The 26,127-nt window shown below is 38.6% G+C and overlaps 2 protein-coding genes across 11 annotated transcripts in view; one reads left to right on the top strand and one right to left on the bottom strand.

Moving 5' to 3' along the window:
• Nucleotides 1-247, bottom strand: part of Gpatch2 (G-patch domain containing 2) — a 306,528-nt gene extending 306,281 nt beyond the window's left edge. For 4 of the 10 annotated variants that reach the window (XR_008218056.1, XR_008218057.1, XM_052737955.1 and 1 more), the window contains exon 1: nt 68-246. Coding sequence is in view for 5 of the 10 variants with exons in the window: in XM_052737955.1 (XP_052593915.1) it covers nt 68-135 (68 nt within the window). In the remaining 5 variants the exon portion in view is untranslated. Of the gene's footprint in view, nt 1-67 lie in introns of all 10 variants that reach the window. The other 6 variants (XR_008218058.1, XR_008218059.1, XM_052737949.1 and 3 more) reach the window with 2 other exon arrangements.
• A 98-nt stretch (nt 248-345) lies between these two features.
• Spata17 (spermatogenesis associated 17) overlaps nt 346-26,127 on the top strand; it is a 174,574-nt gene continuing 148,792 nt past the window's right edge. Inside the window, 4 exon segments of the mRNA XM_052737958.1 lie at nt 346-510; nt 513-591; nt 21,612-21,701; nt 23,670-23,751. Coding sequence (XP_052593918.1) covers nt 477-510; nt 513-591; nt 21,612-21,701; nt 23,670-23,751 — 285 coding nt within the window. The 5' untranslated portion in view covers nt 346-476.

Below are 26,127 nucleotides of genomic sequence, written 5' to 3'. Positions count from 1 at the left end.
TCCAGGAGCCCCGCGGGGCTGCCCGCCTGCGCGCCCGCCCCGTCCTCAGCGGCCCCGCCGGTCTCACCAGCTCTTCCCGGCGGCGGCGGCGGCGGCGGCGGCTCCGATCGCTGGGCGCCCGGCGGCCCCGAACATCAACGACACCCGGGAGCGCGGCCTCGAGGCTCAGGCCCGAGGACCGACTCCAACTCCTGCAGCCCCGGCCACTTGCACACAGCGCTTCAGCATTTTGAGAGGAACTTCCGGAAGCGGGCTGGAGGCGGAAACCGGAAGCCGGAAGCGACCATTCGCTCCCCTGCTCTGGGCGGGCCGTTCCTGTCAGCGCCTCTAGTAGTGCCGGCGGAGAACGGAGCGAGCCGGCTGCAGTCGGTTCTGACATAGAAAAATCCGACTTCTCCGGCCAGATACTTGAAAATGAAATAGAGCGAAAGGAAAAGGGAGTGAGTCGGAAGGGCCCTTGGTTCAGCCCAGTTGCCATGGAGACCCATAGTAACAACTTCGGTAAACCCCAGGCTTGGAGGCCATGGCTACTTTAGCCAAGCTTCAGGCTCGGTCGTCGTTTCTAAAAACTCAGTACTACTTTAGGAACCGGTGAGTAGTGAAGAGAGGGGTCGCCAAAGAAGTTTGCTGTTAACAAATTATTTAATTCAGGAAATAGCCCCCCAGTTCTCCCTGATGGGGACTCAAACATGATCAGAAATATATATTACTCAGGTGGATGTATGTGACCTCTCCCTGTATACATACATAGAGAGGTCATTAATAGATTCATACGCTCTAAGGAGAAGCCCAGTATAGATAAGATTATAAAGTAAATCCCAAGGTGAAGTAACCCTTCACTGGGGAAACTGAGGCAGGAGGATCACTGTGAGTCCAGTCCAGCCTTGGTTACATAGAGAATTCAAGGGCTTTATATGGGAGTCTTTCTTTCTCAAAATACTGTTCCTTCGGTACGTAAAAACCATCACTGAACAATTTGGCTTGATGAAACCTATTTTCCATATTAAAGTTTTAGTGGCCTCATTGATGTTACCTGGGCTACCCAGTGAGTTCCATGAGCTCAGAATGTCAGTATCCAAGAAGGAATTTTAGCTTCCCTTATCTCACAAACATGGAATTCAACTGTTCTGTGATTCATTTGTCTTAAAGTGAACGTTTCTAAACCACTGTGACAAGACAATTTGTACCAGTAGATGGGCAAGTGCCAAGGCAGCATTCTCCATCCCACCACCACCACTCAAATGTCCTGTCCATGGAAAGGGTCATTTAAACTGGAAGCAATGGCCAGCAGTTTTTCCAACTTAGAAAAAAACCACAAAAAAGTATATTATGTTGTGATAAAATGCAGTGATCTAGCAGACCAGTGGGAAAATATGTCAATGTGAAAAAGTCCTAATGAGTATTTCTTATCCTAAATACATCTATGTTTTTGTTATTGTTTCATCTTGTACCTCTAACAACTAACAAGAGTGATGATTCAGTAGTATAATTTCTGTGAGATGGTATGGATCTTCCTCATTCTAAAAGTAGGGCAGTGTTGCTTTTTTTTAACCGTTTTCAGTCTATAGTGTCTGTCCTACTTCCTGAAATGCAATAGCCACAATAATTAGTTGCTGAATAATTACTGTACTGAAACTTCCAATTAATCATCTTTAAATAAGCATACAACAGCTGAATTCTTATATTTAGCATTCAGAAATTATTTAACATTCACTTAGAGTTATATGACAGGCTTCTATTTGTTTATGGCATCGATATATAATTGAAACAATTTCCATCCTTCATAACAGCCTGTTATGGAACAGAGTCATTTAAAGAGAAATTGGTATGCACTCTTAAGTCAAAAATGAGCTGTTGCTTTCTTTTCTGCTAGCTAGCGTTCATAGTGCTACGATGTGCTATGCAGGCTGTTGAAGGTAACAAGTCGTTAGGGATCACACTCAGCTGGAGATCCTGTGTACTTAAATACAGAACTACATGGAAAGATATGTCCACTGGTTCAATAGTGGCATAGAGAGTGGTAATCAACCACTTCCTGATTGGATTAGAGAATTAGAAGGAACACATACCTGAAACTGTAGAACTGGACAAAAGCTTGGCTAGGGAGGTCACAGGCAAAAGGTAATCATATAAAACATAAATGTGGGCTAGAGCAATTGCTGAGTACAAGTGCACCTGCTGCAAAGCCCTATGACCTATGAGTTTGATCCTCTGAATCCACAAGGTGGAAGGAGAAAACAGACCCCTGCAAGGTGTCCTCTGGCCTCTTCAACATATACATACAATAAATTAAAATAATAAGTGAAATGTAATGAAATTTTAATTAATACATTGAAAATAAAAGGGAAATCCCTTGAAAAATTATTGTCATTTCCCGATGGTTATTGGATATGTTAGTTCTTCCTGAACTTTAATGTATTCCAGAATCATCTGGGAAATTTGTTAAACATATAGATTCTGAGTCAGTGTGTCTGAGACAGAAAATCTTCATCCCTGACAGGAATTCCTATGGGGCTCTATTTCACATTGAAAAAGGAGACTGTAGGCAAAGAACTGTGTAATGTTTCATCTGCGATTCTTCAGCATTCTTCTGAGTTATGTATTTCCTTCCCCCTCATACAAGAAAAGGAAAGTGAGTATCTGTTAGTGTGCATACTTTGTGCCAGGTCACGTAATGCTGTACACTTCCACTGAACAAAATTCTCTTTCCGTCAAACTGGTCTGGCTGCTGAAAAAGGAGGAAGTACCAAGCTCTGCCAGTCTAGGTGACTTGAGTAAACTGCTGCTGAGAATCCATTCACAGGAAGGGAACAGTCCTATTTTCATGCCATCCTTCTGTATCCATACAAGGTAGTGGCAAAAGTGTCTCTCCACCTCATTACTGGTACTAGAATAATGCTGAAGTAGAAAGATGATTTTGTTGAGAAAATACATCACTAAGTAACAACGTTTGTCCTTTTCACGTTAAATTTTCTTTTTATTTGTGATATTCTATCTGTAATATTAATTCTATTTGTAATATTAATGTTGATCCTGCCAGTCATTTTGGCTCAGTCTTGTAACTCCAACGCTTGGGCTAAATAATGTGTTCAAAGTCAGCCTGAACTGTTGCATGAAATCCTATCTTAAAAAAAAAAAAAAAAAAAAGATTCTTCTTTATCTCATAGGAATTAAATAATTCCCATAATTCTCCTTATTGAGGTAAATTTGGAGTGATTTCAGTCAAAACTAAGTAAGTTCATGATGGGTTGATTTAATAGCTTCCCATTCATTATTATGATTATCAAATAGGCATTTAACATGTTACACTGTTTTTAAGCTTATTTAAATTTTCTATTTTTTCATAACTTCTTACATGTAACATATTTATTTTATATTTCTTTTTTTATCCTTTTTGATTTTTTGAGACAAAGTTTCTCTGTGTAGTTTTGGTGCCTGTCCTGGACCTCACTCTGTAGACCAGGCCTGGCCTTGAACTCACAGAGATCCGCCTAGCTCTGCCTCCCGAGTGCTTGGGATTAAAGGCGTGTGCCATCAACGCCCGACTTGTTTTTCCTTTTTCTATTTCCCTCTCTACTCTTATCTTTTATTAGCTTAAAATTTTGTAGCTTGATTTTTGTTTCTTAAAAATTTTTAAGTTACTGGGGGTAGTGACTTTTAATCCCAGCATTTAGATGGCAGAGGCAGGCAGAGTTTGAACCCAGCCAGGTCTATATTGTGAGTACCAGAACAGCCAAAGCTGCACATATAAGCTAATTATAGTTACCTTATGTGGTGCCTTTGATTATTCGTGGATTAAAGCTAAGGTAAGTCAGGTCTAGTTAGTCTAAATCATTTGACAAAGATCAGAAAGATTAAAAACTGTGTCTCAAAAAAATTAAGTCAAATCTATTTCAATAAATTAAAATTAATATTATAATTTTAAAGTACATGTAATTAATACACAGAAGTATTCATAATCTACACAAAAATCTTAACTGACTTAGTCTAAGGGGAAAATATATGTATGGGGATATGAAAAAATCAGTTCCTGAGGACGAGCACTTGGAGATGTATAGTGACAACTATAGAAATGAGATGCTCAACTGAGGTACCCAGATCCTTGGCACCTCTAAGAGAGAATGGTAGAATCATAGATAAGGGAACAGACTGAGAGATAATTATTATTGAATATCTACTATGTGAAGAGCAGACTGCTAACTGTTCTCACACACTATATATATATATATATATAGATAGATAGATAGATAGATAGATAGATAGATATAGATATAGATATAGATATATATCTATATCTATATATATATAGATATATATATATATATAGGCTGGAGATAATTCAGTATTCAAAGCACTTGCCATACAAGCATTAGGACCTTAGTTCAAATCCACATAAAGCTGGGTAGGATATTAGAGCTCTTCTAGTGACATGAGAGACAGAGACAGACTATCATAAGACTTGTGGTCTACCTAGCATGACCTCAAAAAAGATGGAAGACAAGGCAGCCTGAGATTGTCCTGTGTATTCCACATGTATGATGTTGCACAGTGTGTATAAGCACAACACACACACACACACACACACACACACACACACACCACATCACACACCAAGATTTTTTTAAAATGTAATGATAGTTACCTTATGTGATACTTTTTATTATTCATATATTATAGCTAAGGAAAATCAGGGTTAGTCTAAATCATTTGCCAAAGAGCAAAAAAATCAAAGATCTAGTAATTTTATCTTTTTCTGTGCAGATTTGTACTTGGTATAAGCAATGCTTAAATCGTTAAGTTCCCTCATTAAAGTAAGTAGCTCAATTACATGAGTCTCTCCTGCCTGGCTCGGGTCAGTTTGGGAAACAGAGCATACATGAGTATAATGCTAGCCAGAAAAGACTGAGGGTGGCTTGTGGTTCAGTGCCCTGCACCAGCCTTCAGGACGCTGTTCTGAATATGGCTTTGTTGTTTCCATCACTGTAGTAGTTTGTTTCTGACCCCACATAGTCAGCTGACTGCAGTTCCTAATGTGATTAAGTTGATTCAGTGCCTTCAATTTAGACAGTTACTTAATTTCTATTAACATAAATTAATAGCAGCTCAGTTAAGTAGATATGAATCTGTTGCTTTGACTTTTAATTCTTTACCAAATTTTTTATTACACCTTAATTTTTTTATGAAAAAAAATAAGTAACTTTAAAAGAACGATGTCCCTCTCCCAAATGTTTCATTTTTCTCAAGATTACGAATGGATAGTTGTAGGGTTGGGAGTGGAACAATAAAACTTGGGCTCAGTATTCTTTTTTAGAAATTCCGTTGATGTGAGACACAATTGCGCCTGACAGCACTGATCTGATCCCGAGAGAATGTTGGGCTTCTGAGACATTTCCATTTGGAAGTTTGTCTTCTTCTTGACACAAGAAATGCCCTTGCCTCGACTATTGACAGTACTAATACTGTCCCTTTGGTACCAGCAGGACACAAGGAAAAGTGACTATTGAACTCTTCCAAGACAGGGTAGGATAGTCTTTCAAAAAACCTGCTTCTGAAAATGGTTTGACAGATACTCTAGGCCTGTAGCCAATTTGAATGTACCAACAATACTGAGAAATTTTAGGTGACTGTTCAGTCTACCAGCTGTCCCTGTTTACTCTCACAAGACTCCTGAAAGTTGCTTGCATCCTTCTCCCACTTCTCAGGTATTATTCTATTCCTTCTCAGGTCTTTGATGGGATTGGAGACTAAGAGTTATAATTACAATCTTCTTGTATCTTAGCTAAAACATATTAAGTATTAGATTCAGGTTCTTCAAGGTAGGACATCTTTTGGAAGGACCTCTGTAATGTGCCATTTACCTGTGTTCCAGAATCTTCTGGATTTTAGTATGTGTTTCTCATTTGGTGTTGTTCTTGTTGGTGTAGTTTCATCTTGTATAGGTCATTATCCCATATTCCTCCAGGACAATATTTGATAATCATCCCTATTGTAAATAGTTTTGTATTAGGTTAGAATATTCTCATTTAGACAAAAGGGGGAGATGCAGTGGGTAGCTGTCCCAGCTTTGACCTTGAAACACAGCCCCTAGAGTGACAGCAGGTAACTGCCACACCTGCCCCTGGGACATGGCTGAGAGGGAGTCCCTTAAGACATGTTTGGCCCCTTCTGGATACCTCGAGATCCTGGAATCTGGATGGGAGACCAAGCCAGAGTTCTCTGCTGGATGGTGCCTCATCTCTCCTGGATCCTGTAACCAACCCCTATTGGCTGTAAGTTATCTCAGAAATAAACCTCTCTTGATTACCAGATAAATTATGTGGAATTGCCTTGTTAATTACAGTAATATCCTGGTGCCCTAGAAGAGGAAATCTCAGCCTGGCAATCTCCTTTTTACTAATTCTTAGAAAAAATAACTAATTTTCACAGGGTGTGAAGAGGCTACCCAGGTAAACTGCATGTAACACTCTATAGTTAATGAGTGATTTCCTATCAACATACACAGGAAAAACCTCACAAACCATTTAAGAAAATCTTAGTTTGGAACATGAATATTAAGATACCAGTACAAGTAACTACTGGGAGGTTGGAACTAATAATGTTAACTTCAATAAAAATATACTAATAATATTTACAGAAATAATTAGAGGGGGAAGGAGTACTATAACCAATTTTTAAAACTTTTTCAGTTAATAAAGTAATAGATGAACTTAAAAATAGAATAGGTGCTACTGAAAAGTAAATGTTTAGGATAGCAAATGAGGGATTTCCATAAATAGACATGACTAAAAATAATGTGTGATAAGAATTTTATGTCAGCTATACCAGTGTACTTAATGAATGATAGTCACTGCAGAATTTAATGTGTAAATAGAAAAGTTATCTATTAATGACAAAGAAAAACTACAAGTAAAATTTACTAAACCAAAGGAAGAATGTAGCTCTGAATGATCCTACATAAAATTTCTTAAAAAGACATACTGTCTTAGTTACTTTTCTCTTGTTTTGATAAGCAGTTTCTAGAAGACAGAGTAGTGGGGGTTCCACAGGGTGAATCCATGATCATCACGGTGAGGAGCATGACAGAAGGCAGTCAGGCATAGTGCTGGAGACATGGCTGAGAGCTTATGTCTTGATCCATGAGCACAAGGCAGAGAGAGTATGACATGACATGGTGCTAGGCTTTTGAAACCTCAAATCCACCCCCAGTGACAAAGCTTCTCTAACAAGGCCACGCTTTCTAAATCTCCTCCAATAAGTTCCCCCAAGAGGAAATCCAAGTTTTTAAATATGTGAGCCTATGAGGGCCATTGTCGTCCAAGCCACTGTGGTCTACTCCCTGGCTCCCATAGGTTCATGTCCATATCATAATGCAAACTGTATTTAGATCAACTTCCAAAGTTCCCATACTTTCTCACAATCTCAACACAGTTTAAAACTCTAAAGTCCCTTCCAAGACTCAAGGCAATCTCTTAACTGTAAACCCCTTCAAACTCAAAAGCAAAAAGCAAATTACATACTTCCATTATACAATAACACAGACTATGCATTACTATACCTGAAGAGAATTAAGGGAGCTTAGTGAGGAAATACTGGACCAAAGTGAGACCAAAGCCCAGCAGGGCAAAGTCCAAATCCTATGGATCCATGTCTGATGTCAAAGGGTTTAGATTGCTCCTTCCAGCTTTGCTGACTGCAACACAATTCTCTCTCTTGGACTGATACCACTCCTGGTCTGCCCTCTCCTTGCTGAAGTCTAATGACTTTTGCATCTCCAACAGCGTTGGGTCTCCAATGCAATACAAACTATGCTTTCACAGCTTCACACAAGGACTTTTCAAAGCCTCCCCTGACACAGCCCTGGTCAAAGCGGCTTTCCTTAATTGCAGAGGGAAATTCCATAGCCACGTGGACAATACTCCCAAGTTCAACTGCCTGCTTAGGGTAGAGCTTGATCCTTTGGGTTACATTTGCCATTTGCATAAGTTTCCTTTTGTTTTTGCTATTTAGAAGCAGAAAATTCCTCAGACCTCCCCTTTTGAACAGTTGGAAGCTTAGCTGTGTGGGATCTTCTCAGAGCACCAGTCCCTTTATGCCATTTCAGAACAAGCCTTTCTTTAATCTTTCTCTCTCAACACCATCTTTGATTCCAACGTTAAATTTCCTGATGCTCTTTTTCACTTCAAACTATACATTTTGTTTCTCTGTTACAGTTTCTCTTTTTCATTGTAGACCTACATAAGAGTGATTACTAATAACCACAGGTCAGAGTCAGTACTAGGCTGTCTTGAAATCTCCTCTGCTATGGAAATTGATCCATTATTTTTAATTTTATCTCAGGTGGATTCTTAGGACATGGGCAAAAAGCAGCTACCTTCTTTCCCAAAATATCAATCACGAGTGGTTGCTAGCCCAGTTACTTCTATCATTCCCCTCTGAAACTTCCTGAGGTTAGCCTTCATAGTCCACATCTCTTTCAGAACACCTGTCTTCCAAGCTTCTAGTAGGATGGCCCATTAAGTATCACTTACAGTGTTCAATCCCTTTCCTAGTCCAGAGTCCCAAGGTGTTCTTCATTCCTCCAAAAAGCACCACTAGCCCACTCCTGGTACCAATTTATGTCTTAGTTCCTTAGCTATTGTTGTAATAAAATGCCATGATCAAGGCAACTTATAGAAGAAAGGATTCATTTGGGGGCTTACAGTTTCAGAGCATTAGAATGTATGACCATCATATTGGGTAGCGTGGACACAGGCAGAAAGATATGGTGCTGGTAGAGAAGCTGAGAGCTTTCATCTTGATCCACAGGCAGGAGCCAAAGAGAGCAAGTATGAGTCTTTTGAAACCTAAAAACCTGCCACTAGTGACACACTTCCAACAAAGCCACACCTCCTTAATCCTTCCCAAGCAATTCTACCAACTGAGGACCAAGTATTGAAAAATGACTTTATGGTGAGCATTATCATTCAAACCACCATACATTCCTTTATACATTATCCAGCATAAATATTTATTTATTTATTTATTTTTTTCGAGACAGGTTTCTCTGTGTAACAGCCCTGGCTGTTCTGGAAATCACTCTGTAGACCAGGCTGGCCTGGAACTCACAGAGATCCACCTGCCTCTGCCTCCCAAGTGCTGGGATTAAAGGTGTGCACCACCACAGCCTGGCTTATCCAGCATAATTTTAAGAATACTAAAGAAAAAGATTCTCACAATTTTTAGCCTAGGCAGAAAGTGGAGGGGAAGTATTTACTAAAGAAAAACTGGCATAGGATACCTTGTCTCTTCAACATATAAACTTAGAAGACAGGAGAAATAATAATTTCTGATTATTTAAAACGATTTAAGAATCCTAACAAAGTTTCATGTTGTAGCAAGGAGGCAAAAGACATTTCAGACATCTAAACACACTGTATCTTCCATGAACCCTCTTCCAAAGAAATATACACTAGATTGTTCATCTGTAATCAAATGAAAATAAAATCGGGAAACGTTCTAAAGAAAGATAGGGAGAGAGACCAAATAGTGGAAACAGCAATGAGCATTTTAGTGCGTGATGTCGCTTGGTCTTTATTACTGTGACCTAGTGCCTGAGATAAACTAGTTAAGGGACAAATGACCTTTTGGGCTCTTGGTTTCAGTGGGGTCACTTGGCTTTATGGCCCTGGGCAGCAGGAGCATGTGGCAGATGAGATCCCTCACTTCATGAGGGCAAGATGCAGAAAGAAGGACAGCAAGCAAAGATTATAACAAGAAGGGGTCCCCTTGACCAACACCCTCCAAACGATGTCCTGAAAGGGACCCCCACACAGCATGAGCTCCCTTCCAGACCCCAACTCAGGCACAAACCACACCCAAACACTTGTTTTCACAGAGAGACCCTTTACTAAGCAGGGAAGAAAAGTTAAAGTGGCTGCTTTCTGCCAGGCGGTGGTGGCGCACTCCTTTAATCCCAGCACTCGGGAGGCAGAGCCAGGCGGATCTCTGTATCTCTGTGAGTTCGAGGCCAGCCTGGGCTACCAAGTGAGTTCCAGGAAAAGGCGCAAAGCTACACAGAGAAACCCTGTCTCAAAAAACCAAAAAAAAAAAAAAAAAAAAAAAAAAAAAAAAAAAAAAAAAAAAGTGGCTGCTTTCTGACTCAGGCAGAAAACCAGCAGCAAATGACCTTGCAGGTGTCATTCTTAAGAGGAGAAGAAGGGGGAGGTCTGTGTTAGAATGCACTAGGATGCAGTGGTAAAGGAAATAGGGAACTAGGGGAAGGAGAAGGGGACAAAGTTAAGGGTATAGGGGTATTTGTCCCAGGGGACAAAGGACTGCCTCTGGATAGAGACACACAGGCACATAGGCAAATGGCAGTTTATAAAGGTAAACGGGGAACCCCTGTGTTAGGATGAGGTGTGTAATTTTAATTGGTTGTGTTAATTAGGTGAACCCAAGGGGGCTCCTGATTGCTGAACTTTGGTAGTCAGCCTCAGGAGGAGGAAGTGGCTAATAAGGGAATAGACCTTGGTAGCTAGCTTTAGGACTGTAATCTAAGGGTTTTTAGCAAGGCGGAGGTGAAGGAGAAGGGCAAGGCCTGCCAGAGCCACATGCTGGAGTGTGTCCCATCTTCTAGTTTCCACAAACACCACAGATAGCAGCACCCTAAGCATTCAGACCATGAGCAAATGAGCACGTTTCATGTTTAAACCCTGTCAGGTCCTTTCTCCAGCCTTTAATGTCAAGTTCCTCCAGACTGCTTCAGCCCACATGAATGTTCTCTCCATGTACTCCAAGAACTTCCCAGCCTGCTCTCATTGCCCAGTCCTAAACCAGCACCCAAATCAGATGATTTGATTTGGATGCAGCGATGCACTGGTTTGTTAGTTTATTTTTTAACTTACTATATTTAATTTTGGGGTTGTACTGGGAATGGAATCAGGGGCTTTGGAGTGTGAGAATGTACTCACAGCTACACCTCAAAGCCTTGTTTAAATTCTTGGTAGTCAAATAAGCCAAGATGTTCTTCAGGCTTTAAGGATGTTCATCTTTCTTGGAATAGTCTTCCCAGCCAACAGTTACAGAATAACTCTCTTCATTTGCTTCTAACCTGATTAAAGTTTTACAGTATTTTTGCCCTGTCTTGTGACTACACTTATACATATGTGTTGTTTAAGATGGATCAAAATATAATTGTCTCAATAGCATATGAAGAATAGGCAACAAAAAAGAATAGGCTATCCTCTCCTTAATAGTTATTAAATATTACAAGATAGTAAAAGAAAAGCATAAAGGTTGCAAGGGAAGACAGATATAGTGGCTCACATCCATAATCCCTCTACTTAGGAAGATGAGGCAGGAGGACTACTATGAATTTGAGATTAGCCTCAAAACAAACAAGCAAAACTTTTAAAGGAAGTAGTAAAATTATCCATTTACTGATAATCCCATAAAGCACTCACAGAAAGAGATTTGGAAATGTGAAGTGAGGCCAGAGTTGGTGGAGCATACCTGAAACCCAAAGCTGGGAAGGAAGGCAGCAGTGGGATGACAAGGAGGGGAAGGCTATCTCCAGATAGGTATGGAGTTTGAGGGTAGCGTGGGCTAAATGACAACCACCACCCCTCACAAAATGGAGAAATAAACATAAATAATATTACAGAATACAGGGCAATTTACAGTTAGGGAATATAAATTGTAGTTTGAAAATACAACAGTACCATTTTTGATTTCACCAATATACATATAATTTGACTCAAAAAATGTCAGTTTTTCTATTATTCATATAGAAATGAACTTGTATGTATACAATTTGTATAAGATTACAAGATAATTTTACATATAATGCTTTTCATGCAAAGACATTCTTTAAAAAAATTATTTTTGTAAGAAAAAACTGGGATCAATTTATATATCTTTATATGTATGGTATAGACACAGCAATTTTAAAGGGGATAAATTCCAGCACTCAGGAGGCGGAGGCAGGCGGATCTCTGTGAGTTTGAGGCCAGCCTGGTCCACAGAGTGAGTTCCAGGACAGGCTCCAAAGCTACACAGAGAAACCCTGTCTCGGAAAAAAAAAAAAAGTTTAAGGGGCATAATGGGTTAGTGAGATGTCTCAGCTAGTAAAGGCTCCCATTTCCAAACATCATGACCTGAGTTTGATACCTAAGACCCACATGGTGGAAGAAGAGAGCTGACTCCTGGGAGCTGTCCTCTGACCCCCACATCCTTGTCACGATGTGCACATGGGCACACAAATGGAGGTTTCAAAAGCATCTATAAATAAATAAATTTTGTACATCATGACGTGAAAAAAATCCTTGAGACAAAGTAAAAGTATGTTTAGTCAATTTTAGAATGTAGGAATTTATAGAGTCCTAAAGTATGGATCTGGAAATAAACAAAGCAATCTATAAAGGTTTAGAGTTTGAAAACTGGAGGATGGGGGAGATTAGAGTCTTAGCAATTTCTATATTTTTCTGTCTTGGTTACATTTTTATGTTTAGCATTAAGTAATCATAAACTATTTATGAAATAAACAAATCAATATGAAAAATATGTTCTGAGAAAAAAATGTTGCTTTGGAACCAAGATTAAATTGTGCATAAAGATATTGCTATTAGAACTCTTGGCCCTGACCTTGAAAAACTAGATTAAGTAAAATGTCTTTTTAAATGATCTTTAGGCACCGTATAGTAACCAATGTAGGATTTGATCTCAAAGAGGCAAACAAATGAGATTAGCTAGATAACTTCCCTACTTGTTCATTTGTTTGTTTCTGCCTGGAGATGAGTGATGTACAATTCTGACCTCTTCAAAGTGGAGCGTGTGCAGTATCTGGCTCTATTCAGTAAGTCTTGGGGAAACAAAAATATAGCGAACTTCACCTGTAAGCAGGAGTGAAAAAATTTCGTCAGTAGAAACAAACCCAGGAATATAAAATCATACAATTAGATAAGGCTTTTTTTTTTTTTTTTTTTTTGGTTTTTCGAGACAGGGTTTCTCTGTGTAGCTTTGCGCCTTTCCTGGAACTCACTTGGTAGTCCAGGCTGGCCTCGAACTTACAGAGATCCACCTGGCTCTGCCTCCCGAGTGCTGGGATTAAAGGCGTGCGCCACCACCGCCCGGCAAGGCTTTTTTTTAAAGTTGCTTTTCAAATGTATTTAAAAATCAAGAGGAAAGCATGAATATAACAACTTTATAAGAAATGAAAGAAAAATGAAACTTTTAGAAATTAAAAACAGTATTTGAAATTAAAATTTGCTAGAAGCGCTCTCTCTGTCTCTCTCTGTCTCTCTGTCTCTGTCTCTGTCTCTGTCTCTCTCCCCTCCTCTCTCCCTCTAATATCAAACTTAGAAGGTAAAAAGTAATAGTCTTTGTGACAAACTGTGATATTTCCTGAGATGTAATATTAAGGTCCTTTCAGCCCCACATTCATTAACCTGTTAAATAACAACAACAATAGTAATGAGAATATTAATGAGAAACAAAATGGAGTTCCCAATTCCTAAGAGTAGCCCTGTTTGTTGGCATCAAGTGCCTTTTATCCCAACATAATGATGATTATAACATAAAATATGGATTAAGTATAATTTCTCCCTTTAAGAAACCTAAAAACCGCCAGGTGGTGGTGGCGCACACCTTTAATCTCAGCTCTCGGGAGGCAGAGCCAGGCAGATCTCTGTGAGTTCAAGGCCAGCCTGGTCTGCAAAGCAAGATCCAGGACAGGCACCAAAACTGCACAGAGAAACCCTGTCTCAAAAATCAAAAAAAAAAAAAAAAAAAAAAAAGAAAGAAAAGAAAAGAAAAGAAAAAAGAAAGAAACCTAAAAACCTTGAGGACTAGCAAAATTATATGCAAAACAGTCATTCTACACATCAACATATCTGATAACATAGGTCAGCCAATGTTGGAATATTATTCCTACAGTCTAAAACAGTTATCTATTGTCTGGTAATGAAGAGGGAAGAGTATGGGGTTTATAATCTGGTGTTTATTTATTCATAGCTAATATATGTGGGTCAGACGATGTCCAGTCTGGAGATATGTAAAAACAATATTTGCATATTACTGCACAGATCCTTACCCATCTGCTCTTCTCATTTTTCTACTCACTGCCATTAATTCCTGGCCTCTGACGTGCACACGTACTATTCAGAGTTACCATGCCTATAGCTGATGACAAGGCGACCAGAAACTTCCTGCTTCCTCTTGATGTTTTATTGCACTGCTGTTAATACTTTGGGTCTTTTATCATTATTAATTCATTCAGTATTCACTGTGATAACACTGATCATAATAAATTTATTTCAAATCCATGTAGATGTCATAATTTATTCACTGCTATAGGATTTACATTATAATCTGGAACTAATTATTTTACCATTAAAATAAAGTGTTACCCACAGTTTTTCATTTTAAATATAAAATGTCTAGTGGTTCATGACATATTGTGTGAGCACTCAGTGTCCCAGTGCTAACCAAAGTATCTGTAAATTTCATTTGAAGCAGTTATTTTAAAAGAACAACAGAAATACATCTATAGAAGTAAGATTTCAGTGCATAAGTTAAAACTTAGTGGTATGTTGGTTACTAGTAATTTTTAGTGTTTCTTCCACTTTGTGGTATATGTATATATATATATACTTATTAATACAGCATACCTTTTTATTTATATACATTATTATTAATACTCCAGGAACAGATTAATTTGCCACTTGACTGGTATCACCACGAGAGATTTTAAAACAAACTCAAACTGCTGTGGACTTGACTGCTTATGTTCTGTGTGTGGTGACAGAAGGAAATGATGAATGCAATGTGCAGTACATTAACTAATGTGTGGACTCTAAAAGGTATTACGGGAGTCTGTGCACCTTATTCCCATCTCTCTTTGTTGCAGAGGCAGACATCTGCTGACTGTTGATAGAGAGCAGGGAAAAAAATGTTTCAGTCATTTAACAGACTGTATTAAAATGAGAAGTAGATCTAGTAGAATCACATTAGATGTTAATGGTAAATGGCTAATAGGAAGAGTCAGCTTTATCCTGTATCTTGGGCTTTATCTCATAGCTACCTTGTTGAATGGAATTATCTCTGCATTCTTCTTTGAGTTCCCTGCTCTAATGGACACTGTATTGGTGTGTCCTTGTTGTGTGTGTCATAAATGACATTTTATATGCTTCCCTATCACATCATGCTATTAACTCGGATATAATTTTAAAAGAAGAATGAAAAACTTCCCCTTACCCTGTAGCCCCTTGCATAGTAATCATGTTGCCACGGTTTCCATAGCATTTGATGCTTGTCAATCAAGTACCCAATCAATTCCTTTTTTGATGTATTTCCAGTCACTTCTATGACATAGCGTTATATTTTTTATCTTATACTTGAGCCAGTTTTTTCCTTATTTAGTTTCATTCTAAACTTTTATAAACCAAAGATTGTAACCTATGGAGATACGTGGTTCACTGTCAGAATGATTATACTGTATTCCAAGAATTCTGTGTCTATAGTATTACATATCCTACTCTGAAAGCCCCAGTCTTCTGCCTTCATTTCAGTCTTGCTGGTACTTCCAGGTACTTTACTATGTATGGAAAATAGATAGGAGTAGAATGTGAGCCCAGCCTTGAAGGCTTGATGAATAAATGTGTTATCATTGGTATGTAGAAGGCCTTAAGCATGCGGATTAATCTTCCTGGAGGTTGTAGTTAGAAAACCAATTCAAAGAGTTACTGCAGTCTAAGGGTGAGTAGAGCATGGTTTGTTCAGGGAATGCGTGGAACAGAAGACTCCCTAGATGAGGGGATTGTGTCTGGGAATGAATGGAACAGAAGACTCCCTAGATGGCATTGTGTCTGGGCAGACCGAGGAGGTTTTGTTTGGTATTCTAGGTGCTGTGACTTCATTCAGAAGTTTTAAGATGTCATCTGGGGTTGGATTTTTAAAGCATTCAAGGAAACAATGGCATGCTTAGATTTGTTTTCAAAAGATGATTTAAGAGACCAGTAAGGTGATTCAACAGAAACTTGCCAAGTCTGAAATGAAGATCTGAGTCCATCCTTAGGATCCATAGGATAGGAAAGAACTGATTGTAACACGAATTGCTAAATGGTCTTATTAATAAAAAAAAAAAAACACAGCCAGATATTGGGGTGAAAGCTGAATGATCAGAGAGCAAGCCAGCCACCTCTTAGCTCTAGGAAATCCTCAGCCAAAGAGAGAGCTACTTCCTGTATACTCATGCCTTATATACCTTTCTGTGCCCTGCCATCTTTCTTCCTCTCTCTGCCCAGCTACATCACTTCCTGTCTGTCTGTACAGGCCTCCAGACCTCTATGGTAAACTAGTGCTGGAATTAAAGGCATGTACCACCACGCCTGGCTCTGTTCCCATTGTGGCCTTGAACTCACAGAAATCAGGATGAATCTCTGCCTCCTGAATGCTAGGATTAAAGGCATGTGCTACCACTGCCTGACCTCTATGTTTAATATAGTGGCTGGCTTTTTCCTCTGATCCCCAGATAAGCTTTATTGGGGTACACAAATAAAATATCACCACAACTGATGCCTTCAAATTGTCCTCTGACCTGCATTTACTGCTCCCCATCCCCAATAAAATAAGTAAATAATGCTATAAAATGTTTTAAAGATCATTCATCCCAGGTGTGGTAACACATGCTTCCCATCCTATGGTACATTGGGCAAGATGATCCATAATTTTAGCCTGGGGCTACACAAGGAGACCTTGTTCCAAAAAAGAAAACCTTTTAATTGGTAGATTGGATAAAAGACTCGAGTGGGAAAGACCATTTGAGAAGTAAGACTTTTGTGACTAATTAGTTTTAAAATGGTGAAGTCTGAACCAATGCTGACTATTGCTTCTCAGTCTGATAGGAGTCATTGTTTTAATAACACTGCCGTTCTTGACAAAGAACTGCTTTAAGATGAATAACAATGAGCATGTCTCTGGAGAAGCGGGTTGAGACATGTTCCTTTGCCTATGTTGAATCCAAGGCACCTAAGGAGTAATCCCAACACTGGTGGTTCAGATACAGTGCCTAGGAGTGCTACCCCTTTGAGAACCAGTCAAGTTTTAAAATCAACCTGATTCTTTTAATCCCTTTTTCCCCTGTTCTTTCCTACAAACAATCTCTTCCACTTGTGAATTTATTTTTTACCTTTTAATATAGTATTTGATTCTTCACTTGTTTTAATTAATGTTGTTATCTTCAGGAATATTAGTTTCGAAGCTTATATACATATAATGTGCATATGTATGTCTTTGAGAAGCATACTAGCTTACACACAGTTTTTATGTGGTAAATAACTTTGAATTAATGAATAACTTATTGGCCAACTAGTATTTGTTTTCCCGTAAGCTTCAGAGATAGCATTTTTAAAATAACATGGTAATAAGTAAATAGATAATATTTATTTGTGGACTTGGAGAGATGGCTTAGTGGTTAAGAGAAATTGCTGCTCTTGCAAAGGACACAGGTTTGGTTCGCAGCTCCTACATTGGACAGCTGACAACTACCTGTAGCTCCAGTTCCAGGTGACCTCCATGGGTACCTGCACCCACATAGTGTACATACACTCAAGAATACACACATAAAGTAAAAATTCATTTTAAAAATCTTCACTTATTGGTTTTTTAATTGAGGTATTGCTGTGTTATTCGGGTAGACTTTGAGAGCCTGGAGTGCAGCAATTCAGATCTCCTTTTCCCAACCTGCTGAACGCTAGGACTCCAGGACTTCACCCTAGGTTCTCTATGCTGTGCCTATGGTGTTTTGACTGAAATTTTAAAGGAAAAACCTAATTTAAGATTAAGAAACTTGACCAATAATTCTCTTAAACTTAAAAATTGACTCATAGTTTTCTAAGAGATTGTATCAGATTCTTTCATTTTCCTACTTTAATGGCAAAAGCATTGCGTGGCTACTATATAGTAACTTCATGAATCAATGGTTACTAAAATTCTCCTTTCAGGTTTCATTCTCCAATTCTGGGTTCTGCAGAGAATTACATTTCTGGATGTGCAGTGTCATATGTGTTCTGTTAAACAGCTTCTTATAAATATGAGAACATAAATATTATGCTGTATATTTCCCATTAATATGCTTTTTTCTATCCATTTCAGATGTATCAATATACTTAATTTTCTGCAAGAATATAATTGCATTCCCTGTTATTTCTGTACCAGTCTGTCTTTGATTAGATTGCTCTTCCTGTTTCAATGTTTAGTACAGAGCTATAATATGAAAACACAGATTTACTAACAATCGTTTGGTGTAGTCAGCAAATATCAGCCTTGGCGGGGTGAAAAGATAGCTGGTGTGGGCGCAGCTAATCATGTTCCAGTGCACTGTCCCGGCCTTCCCTGGGATGGATGCTGAGGCCTTCCAAGTTTCTTTAGAGCCTCCTCTGTCTTAAGTTTCTTCAGAAACACCTTCAGGATTCTTCCAATGTCTTGAGCTTGGATTGATGGGGTCTTAGCAGGATAAGTGGCCAAGAGTGAACCTCTTGGGGATGTAGGAACTACACACTCATCACAGCATTTTCATTAAGCATTGTTTTAGAAGCCACATCAATATTAGCTCAAGTGCAAGAGCTGGTCTTCAGATGTACAGCATGTTTGCTCCCTTACAACACAGCAGGGCCTCTTCAGTGAAGGTTTGTTGTGGTTAGTTGTTTAAATAATGGTGTAAATTTGCGCTTCACATTTATAAGAAGGAAGACCTCTTTTCAGCCACTCTGTGTACTCAGAATCAAATAATCTCAGTTCACTTGACTTTGATGATCTTGAAAACACAATCCTGGTTTTGTTTGTCTGTTTGGGACAGAGGGCCATGTAGCCCAAGCTGGCCTCGGACTGGCTGTGTAACTGAGGATCCTTGAACTCCTGATCTTCCCGAGGGTTGGGATTGCTGATGAGCACCACCACATAGCTTGTTGGCCCCCTTTCTTTCCTGTCTCCCTTCCTCTCTCCTGTTTCCTCCATCTCTTTCTCTCCCTCTCAATTTTAGAAGGTAAGTTATTCCTTCTAAAATTTGTGGATTCCATCCATAGATAATAAATTTTAGAGCCAATACCCTACAACTAGATCTTCTGTATTCCAGGCAGCTATCAAGAATGGCAGAGTTGGCAACTAAGCTTCATTTTGTGGCCTTAAGAGGTGAGTGAGGCTCTCAATGTTAGAGCCATCATCATAGGCTACCAGCTCTTTAACCTGGGAGTGTGTCTTTCCTACTTAATACCTGTAGCAATTCCACACAATGCTTACTTCCTTCTGAATAAAAACACTTGATAAAAATAATAAAAAGCTACTTTTAATCCTATTTTGGGGATTGAAGGGTAATTGTTGCTCTACAAAATGTAAGAATATTTATTGACATGAAAATGAACTTTCCTTTTTTGAGACAGAGTCTCACTGTGTAGAATCCATCTGTCTCAGCTTTTTACATTCACACCACGCTCATGAGGATGTGCATTTGTATGATCACTTTGAAAACACGTGTGAAGTAATGGAGAGGTAGTAAAGCTCTTGACGACCTGAGTTCAGTCCTCAGCTCCCATGTAAAGATGCCATGTGTAGTGGTGCAGCTAGTAATCTCAGCGTGGGGCAGCAGCAGACAGAGATTCTTGGGGCTTGCTGACCAACCATCCTAGCCTACTCATCCAGCTCCAGACAGTGAGAAACCCTGTTCCAAAACAGGCTGGCACCTGAGGGACAACACTTGAGATTGACCACTGGCCTCTTCACATATACACACTTGCATGTGTAACCGCACCTCCATGAAAACACATAAATGCACACAAAGACACACAAAATGTAGAATATGTTCAATGTTTTTTTCCAATTCTATGATTTATTTTTATAAAAGCCTTTACTTCAGAATATGAAAAACTGTCCTAAAATAATATATATTTTCTCTGTTAATCTATTTATTTGCTTTCAAAGTTAATATTTCTTGTCTTTAATGGTTTATGTGTTTGATTCCTGTCTTTGAAATAACTTATCAGATTTGTGGTTGTGTGCTATTACTGTTGGAGCTTTGCAAATTGATAATGTAAAAATCCTAAGGTTACTTTGTTTCTAATCTATCAAATTCAAATATAATTGCTTTCCTATTGTTTGACCTTAGTGGCAATGCTGTGGTTTACCTATATATAACCTGGGTTATCTGTCATCAGTGCTTAGAATCATGTGACTGTTGGGCACACTTGATGTGTCTTTGTAGATATGCTTCTGTGCACAGATGTGTACTTTAACTATATTTGAAAGCTGTGAGAGGTAGAGGACTAACAGATGGAGAGAGTAGATTGTATTCCTATCCGCTCATAGTTCTTGATTACCACTTTAATTGAAGGTAATGCACAGGGTGTGTCTTTTTACATTCTTTAAATTTCATGTTTATGTGCTGTATTTACATCATTTCCTATCCCTCTAACACCTCTTGTGTCTTCCACTCTCAAATGCATGGTCTCTTTTTTATTTTTTTAACATACACATACATGAACAAATATATAATTACAACCACTGGATCCATCTAGTGTTGTTCATATGTATAGGTTTTTAGGGCTGACCACTTGGTACTGGATAAACAGTTAAGTGGTTCATCCCTGTGGAAGACTGATTCTCCCTCTCTCAGCAGTCATTCACTGCTTGTAGCTGTTCATCTGAAGGTGAACACCCCCTGCATTTCTGTTGGCCAGGCTATCTGAATCAATGAGCTTCAGGTCCAGTGACTCTGTGTTAAAAAAGATAAAGGGTAATTCAGGAGGACAACTATGCCAACCTCTAGATGCTACATACACATATATCCACCTGAATGTGGATGGTCATATGCACATACCTACAGAAAACCAGTCAACAAGAAAGAAGTGTTGCCATGTTACCTACTGTGTTCATTCAGCAAAGATGAGGTACTAACTGTAGGCCAACCACCTTCTAAAAAATATATTCTGCAGTCCACAGTCCACTGTGCTTTATCAGTTGGCAGTGGAAAGACAAGATACTATTGACATCAATTAGAATAGATACAGAAAGATGTCTTGACTCAACTTTTCTCATTGTAAGTCAGTAAAACCTAAGAATTAAGTTTCTTGTTTTTTTATAAGCCTGCAACACACTTACTGAATTCTTTAATATAAGCCAGCTTGTACCAAAGTAGGTATTTTATGATAGATTCATTTGAATTGGAGGCAGTACATTTAACTGATGAGTGAGTTAAATATGCAGGCATTTTACTTTGCGTGATACATGTGTAGTGGCATTTAAACCGTAAGTTCAAATAATTATGTTTTTAAAATACTGACAAAGTAGCACATTGTTTTTCATTCCCTAATAAAAAATTGCTACCAAATTAATTAGTAGCATAACAGATGATTATAAAAATAAAATAGGCAAAGCTGTTGAAAGCTCATGGCTTCTCAGAGAAAGGTTAATTTTTAAAACTCATTTTTTGAAATGTGTTTTTCTTAATTTAGTATTTTAATTTCTTTAAAATGACATGTGAGTTGTAATTACCATCTTAGAAGAAATTAAAAATTAAGGTTAACAGGTTGATTTGCCTTAGAATTACATTAGTTACTAATGAAATAATTTAAAATATGTTTTAGTGCCATTGACGAGTTTAGAAAGAAAGAGAATGATGCAGCTGTGACGATCCAGAGCTGGTTTCGTGGGTGCCAAGTCCGGGCATACATCAGGTACATATATTTACCATAGGAATCTCATTTACAAACCAAATTGCATGCCTCAGAGAATCACAAGTTGTTTATGTAGCATTTATTTCAGATAACCTCTTATTTCTCTCAGCAATGAAGTCATTAAGTTTATGTTGTCCCTGTAAAAGAGACACAGAATACTTCTGATTATTTCTTACTGATATGTGAATTATATCTGCCATATGTACACCTTAAACAGTTCTCAATATTGTAAGTACATTTTATCAGATATCTCCCCCCCAAAAAAGTTCCCTATGAAGTGCATTTATAGTAACCAGTCAACTGATGGGGCAGGAAAGGGACAGGGGAAGAGGAATCTTGGTATTTCTCAACATGTTGGTTGATGTAAGCAACGATGTTAAAATGATGATATTCTAATCATAAAAATGATGGATCTACCCCATCTTAATTCTTCCCATGCTTTTTTTGGTGCTCAAAGCAGTTTTTAAATGTTCTCTTTGATTCTAAGGAAGGATAGGCAGTACAGGCTGCCCAGCAGCACAGGGCCTGCCTGGTGTAATCAAGGTCCTAAATTCAATCCTGGTGGCATACTTCACATGTGAACAGATATTTTCCTAGGTAAGTTACAGGAAGAATATGCCTGGCTTATAATAACCCTGAAAGCTGGCTGAGGAGTACGCTTCACAACACTTCCTTATTTTACCCAGAGCTGTAAATTCCAATTTGTAAAGTAAGGCCTCTATTTTCACCTCAGTGCAATCTAAAATCATGGCCATGAAGGCCATTCTTTAAATTCACCTGACTCATGCGATGCCTCAGAAACACTGGAGAATACGAGAAAACACAAGGGCACATGTTTGTTGACATAAGAACTATTTTTCCCAAGTTCTTAACATGATTTTCATCAATAATTCCTCTGTTATTTCTCAACATATCAATTGAACTGTTCATAGTACACAATTATATTTTATCTGTGCCTGGTAGCACAGGCCTGTCCCTAGCTATTTGGGAGACTAAGCCAGGAAGACTGCAAGTTCAAGGATAACCTGGGTTACAGGCTGAGTTAGAGGGTAGCCGGGGTATCCCAGTGTACACCTGAGTCAGTGTTAGGGATGTAGGTCTGTGGTAGAACACTTGCCTGGCATGTGAGAAACCCTAGGGTCAATACACACACACACCGGGGGAGGGGGGAGGAGTGGGAGGGTTGAAAATAAAATAATAAGGCATGAAAATTATTGAAGTTAAAATAATATACAATTATAAGCCTAAGAGGAAGAATGAACATTATTTAGTGCTATTTTTCTCTATGTGGTTAGTAATCTCCCAGAGTAAGTTCTCATTCTTTAAAATAGCACCTTCCCAGATGTGTAACGGTTAGTTGTGGCTGACAGCTGAGGAGGGTATATTGTTGCAGTGAAGGCAGTTTGGAGGGCATATGGCACAGCATGTTCACAAGACCCAAGGGCAGCTGATAAATCACCTATTCGTCCCCAAACCCAGCCGTAGAAGGACATGGGGGAGAGTCCTAGCCCATGATAAGGTTTGCCATTAGGAAATCTGAGCAACCATGAGCCTCATTTTCTCCAAGTGTGAAATGTCAGGCTCTTTCTGCTGACTCTGGCAGGCAACGCCTTTTCTGGCTGAGAACTCATCTTAAGGTGAAAAAAAAAAAGCTTTTATGGTCAAGGAAAAAAAGTTTACATAGAGTCAGGCATGGTAGGACATGTGTCTCTGTAATCTGAGTCCTTGAGAGGGTCTCCACATGCCCAAGGCAAGCTGGGTCTACATAATGAGTTGCAGACCAGTCGTTAAGACTTTGTATCAAAGGGAAAAGTAAGCAAGATAAAACAGAAATAATAAAAATAAAATGAAGATACATAGAACCTTAAATTTGAATTTGACCTTGTGAATTATAGAACAATATTTTTAAAGAATGAAGAACATCTTGGTTTTGGTGAACGCATACTAATACACATATTTTCATTGTAGGCACTTGAACAGGGTAGTGACAATTATACAAAAGTGGTGGAGAAGTTACTTAGGCAGAAAACATTACCAACTTATTGTTGAGGTAAATATAAACTTTATATTATGCCAAGATTTGAGTTATTCAACATTCTGTAAGATGTGTTTTTACATGTAGTTTAGAAATTACTTATGACAAATAGTTATAAATGAACTGTTACTGTTTAAAATGTCCCCCAGAAGTCTCATGTGCTGAAGGCTTGTGGTGGTGCTAGTTTGGAAAATTCTGGAACCTTTAGGAGGTAGGGTCCAGCTCCAGGAAGTCACTTGGAGTATGTCTTTGGGAACTGTCTTGTTCTAGCCCTCACCTCTATTCCTCCTCCCTCCTTGCCCATCTGCCTTCCCTCGACCTCCCTTTCTCTGCTTCCTGGCCCCATTCAGTGATCGATTTTGTGCCTCTCTGCTGTGCATTTCTACCTGATCATGGCCCAGAAACAATGGTGCCCAGTGACCATTGGACCAAAACCACAAAAACCATGGGCCAAAGCAAATCCTGGCTTTTAAATGGGCTTCCTCTGGTTGCGACAATGCATAGAGGAGAGCACAAGGCCAAATCTGACCTTAATTTTGGAAAGCAGGCTTTTCTAAGAAACTTCTTATTTTTCCCATAAGTGATTAACTTCATTGTACATAAACCACATTAGCTATTTTAATCTTAATACCTTTCACTTTGCACATTTAGGAGACTTTTGTGTTGATGAATAAATATCTGGATGTTCTAGTGAGGTCTTTGCAAGCAGTCACGTAGCTTATTCTTGAATCTCCCCCATTGTCAATGACTGTCTCCTCTGACAGGCAGTCAACAAGCTCATAAGGATGTTAGCTAGGTAAATGCAGACATGGCTTCCCTCCATTCTCTTCTTAATACTTTCTACAGAGTTGTTTTATAGGTAAATGAGATTTCAAAAATCAGTAAATAAGGCTAGTAAGATGGCTCAGTGGATAAAGCTCTTGTCCCCAAACCTAATTCCTGAGTTCAGTCTCTGCAACCCACATGGTGAAGGAGAGGACTGATCCTGCAAGCTGTGCTCTGACCTCCCATACCTGCCATTGAACACATATGCATATATACAAAGAAAGAAAGAAATGTTATTTTCAAAAATTTTAAAGAAATTATTTTTAAATGAATAAATAATACTTCCAATATTACTTAATTGAATATTTACATATTTGTAAATATATCACTATATATTTGCAATTGGTTTGATAAGCATCAAATGATTGCAGGATGTCTTTATGCTGGTTGGTAATTTACAAGTAAATGCTATTTGCCAGGCATTTTGCAAATTTATATATCAAGATGCTCTTTAAAACTTGGCTTTTATGATACCCACTTGGCAGGTTGTGCAAGCAAGGCAGAGACTTGCCTGTGTGTGCTTGGAGCCATAGTTCACATATGTATAACTTTAGGCAGTTGTCATTGTTCTACACGTGTGACAACTCTGATCATCGCTGACATCCTGCATTGACCTTCTGCCAGGACACACAGTGTGCCTCATTGTTGCTGTATTCTCCCCGCAAGATGCTTAGTACATGCTATCTTATGAACCTTTTTGTGAATGGATAGACAGTGAAAACTAATTTTTTAAGCTACATTATTATGCTCCTTCTATTAAGAAGCAAAGATAACCTGGACCTGACTGGTCATCAGTTTGATTACAGCATGTCTAACTTCTTTCATCAATTGATTTTGATAAATGCACTATTCAAAATACAAGCCTTTGAATTAGTCAAATGCCTGTTTCTGTTGGTGTTTTACATTTTAGGTAAGAAACTTAGCAAGAATATTTACAAGTCCATAATTCCCTGGGTGTCTCACCTGCCAGGCCAGAGATTTTCTTTTACTTTTCAGATAGAATGCCAGGAACTTTGGCAATTATCTTTTGTTTAGTATATATTTGAATAGCCATTATTGTTGATTTTAAAGTGTATGGAGGTGGAGTTCTGCTTCTATCTGAACTTAATTATGCTACTTCAATGGAGAACTTTTATTTTATACTTGAACCCATTTTGTCCTTCAAAGTCGAAAAAATGTCAACATTCTCCAAATCTTTTCTGTCAAACACGTTTCTTTTGATGTCTTTTAGTGCTGTATTTTAGACCCAACTTTGCTGTCTCCCTTTTCTTCCCAGTTTTGATATCTGGCTTTCCTTTAAAAAATTCACTGTACTTTTATTGATATTTAAGGCCATTTAAAAAGTAATTTTGAAGCAATTTTAGGTGTATAGAAAAGTTACAAATAGGTACAAAATACTTCCATAGAGTAGTCACTCGGGTTTCTGCTCTTAGAGAAAGGAGTTCACGTTACTACTTTCTTGTCTCTCAAACTTTTTCTTTTATCTCTATGTACATATTGCTTTGTTATGTGCATTTGTATGCATATTTGTATCTCTGGGAACACGTGTGCATGCATTTAGAGGCC

Source organism: Peromyscus californicus, unplaced genomic scaffold (assembly GCF_007827085.1).
Source record: "Peromyscus californicus insignis strain IS unplaced genomic scaffold, ASM782708v3 Scaffold_14__1_contigs__length_90479793_seg_2, whole genome shotgun sequence".
Lineage (NCBI taxonomy): Eukaryota > Metazoa > Chordata > Mammalia > Rodentia > Cricetidae > Peromyscus > Peromyscus californicus.
Note: the sequence above shows the minus strand (reverse complement) of the source record. Positions and strands in the feature narration are given on the sequence as shown.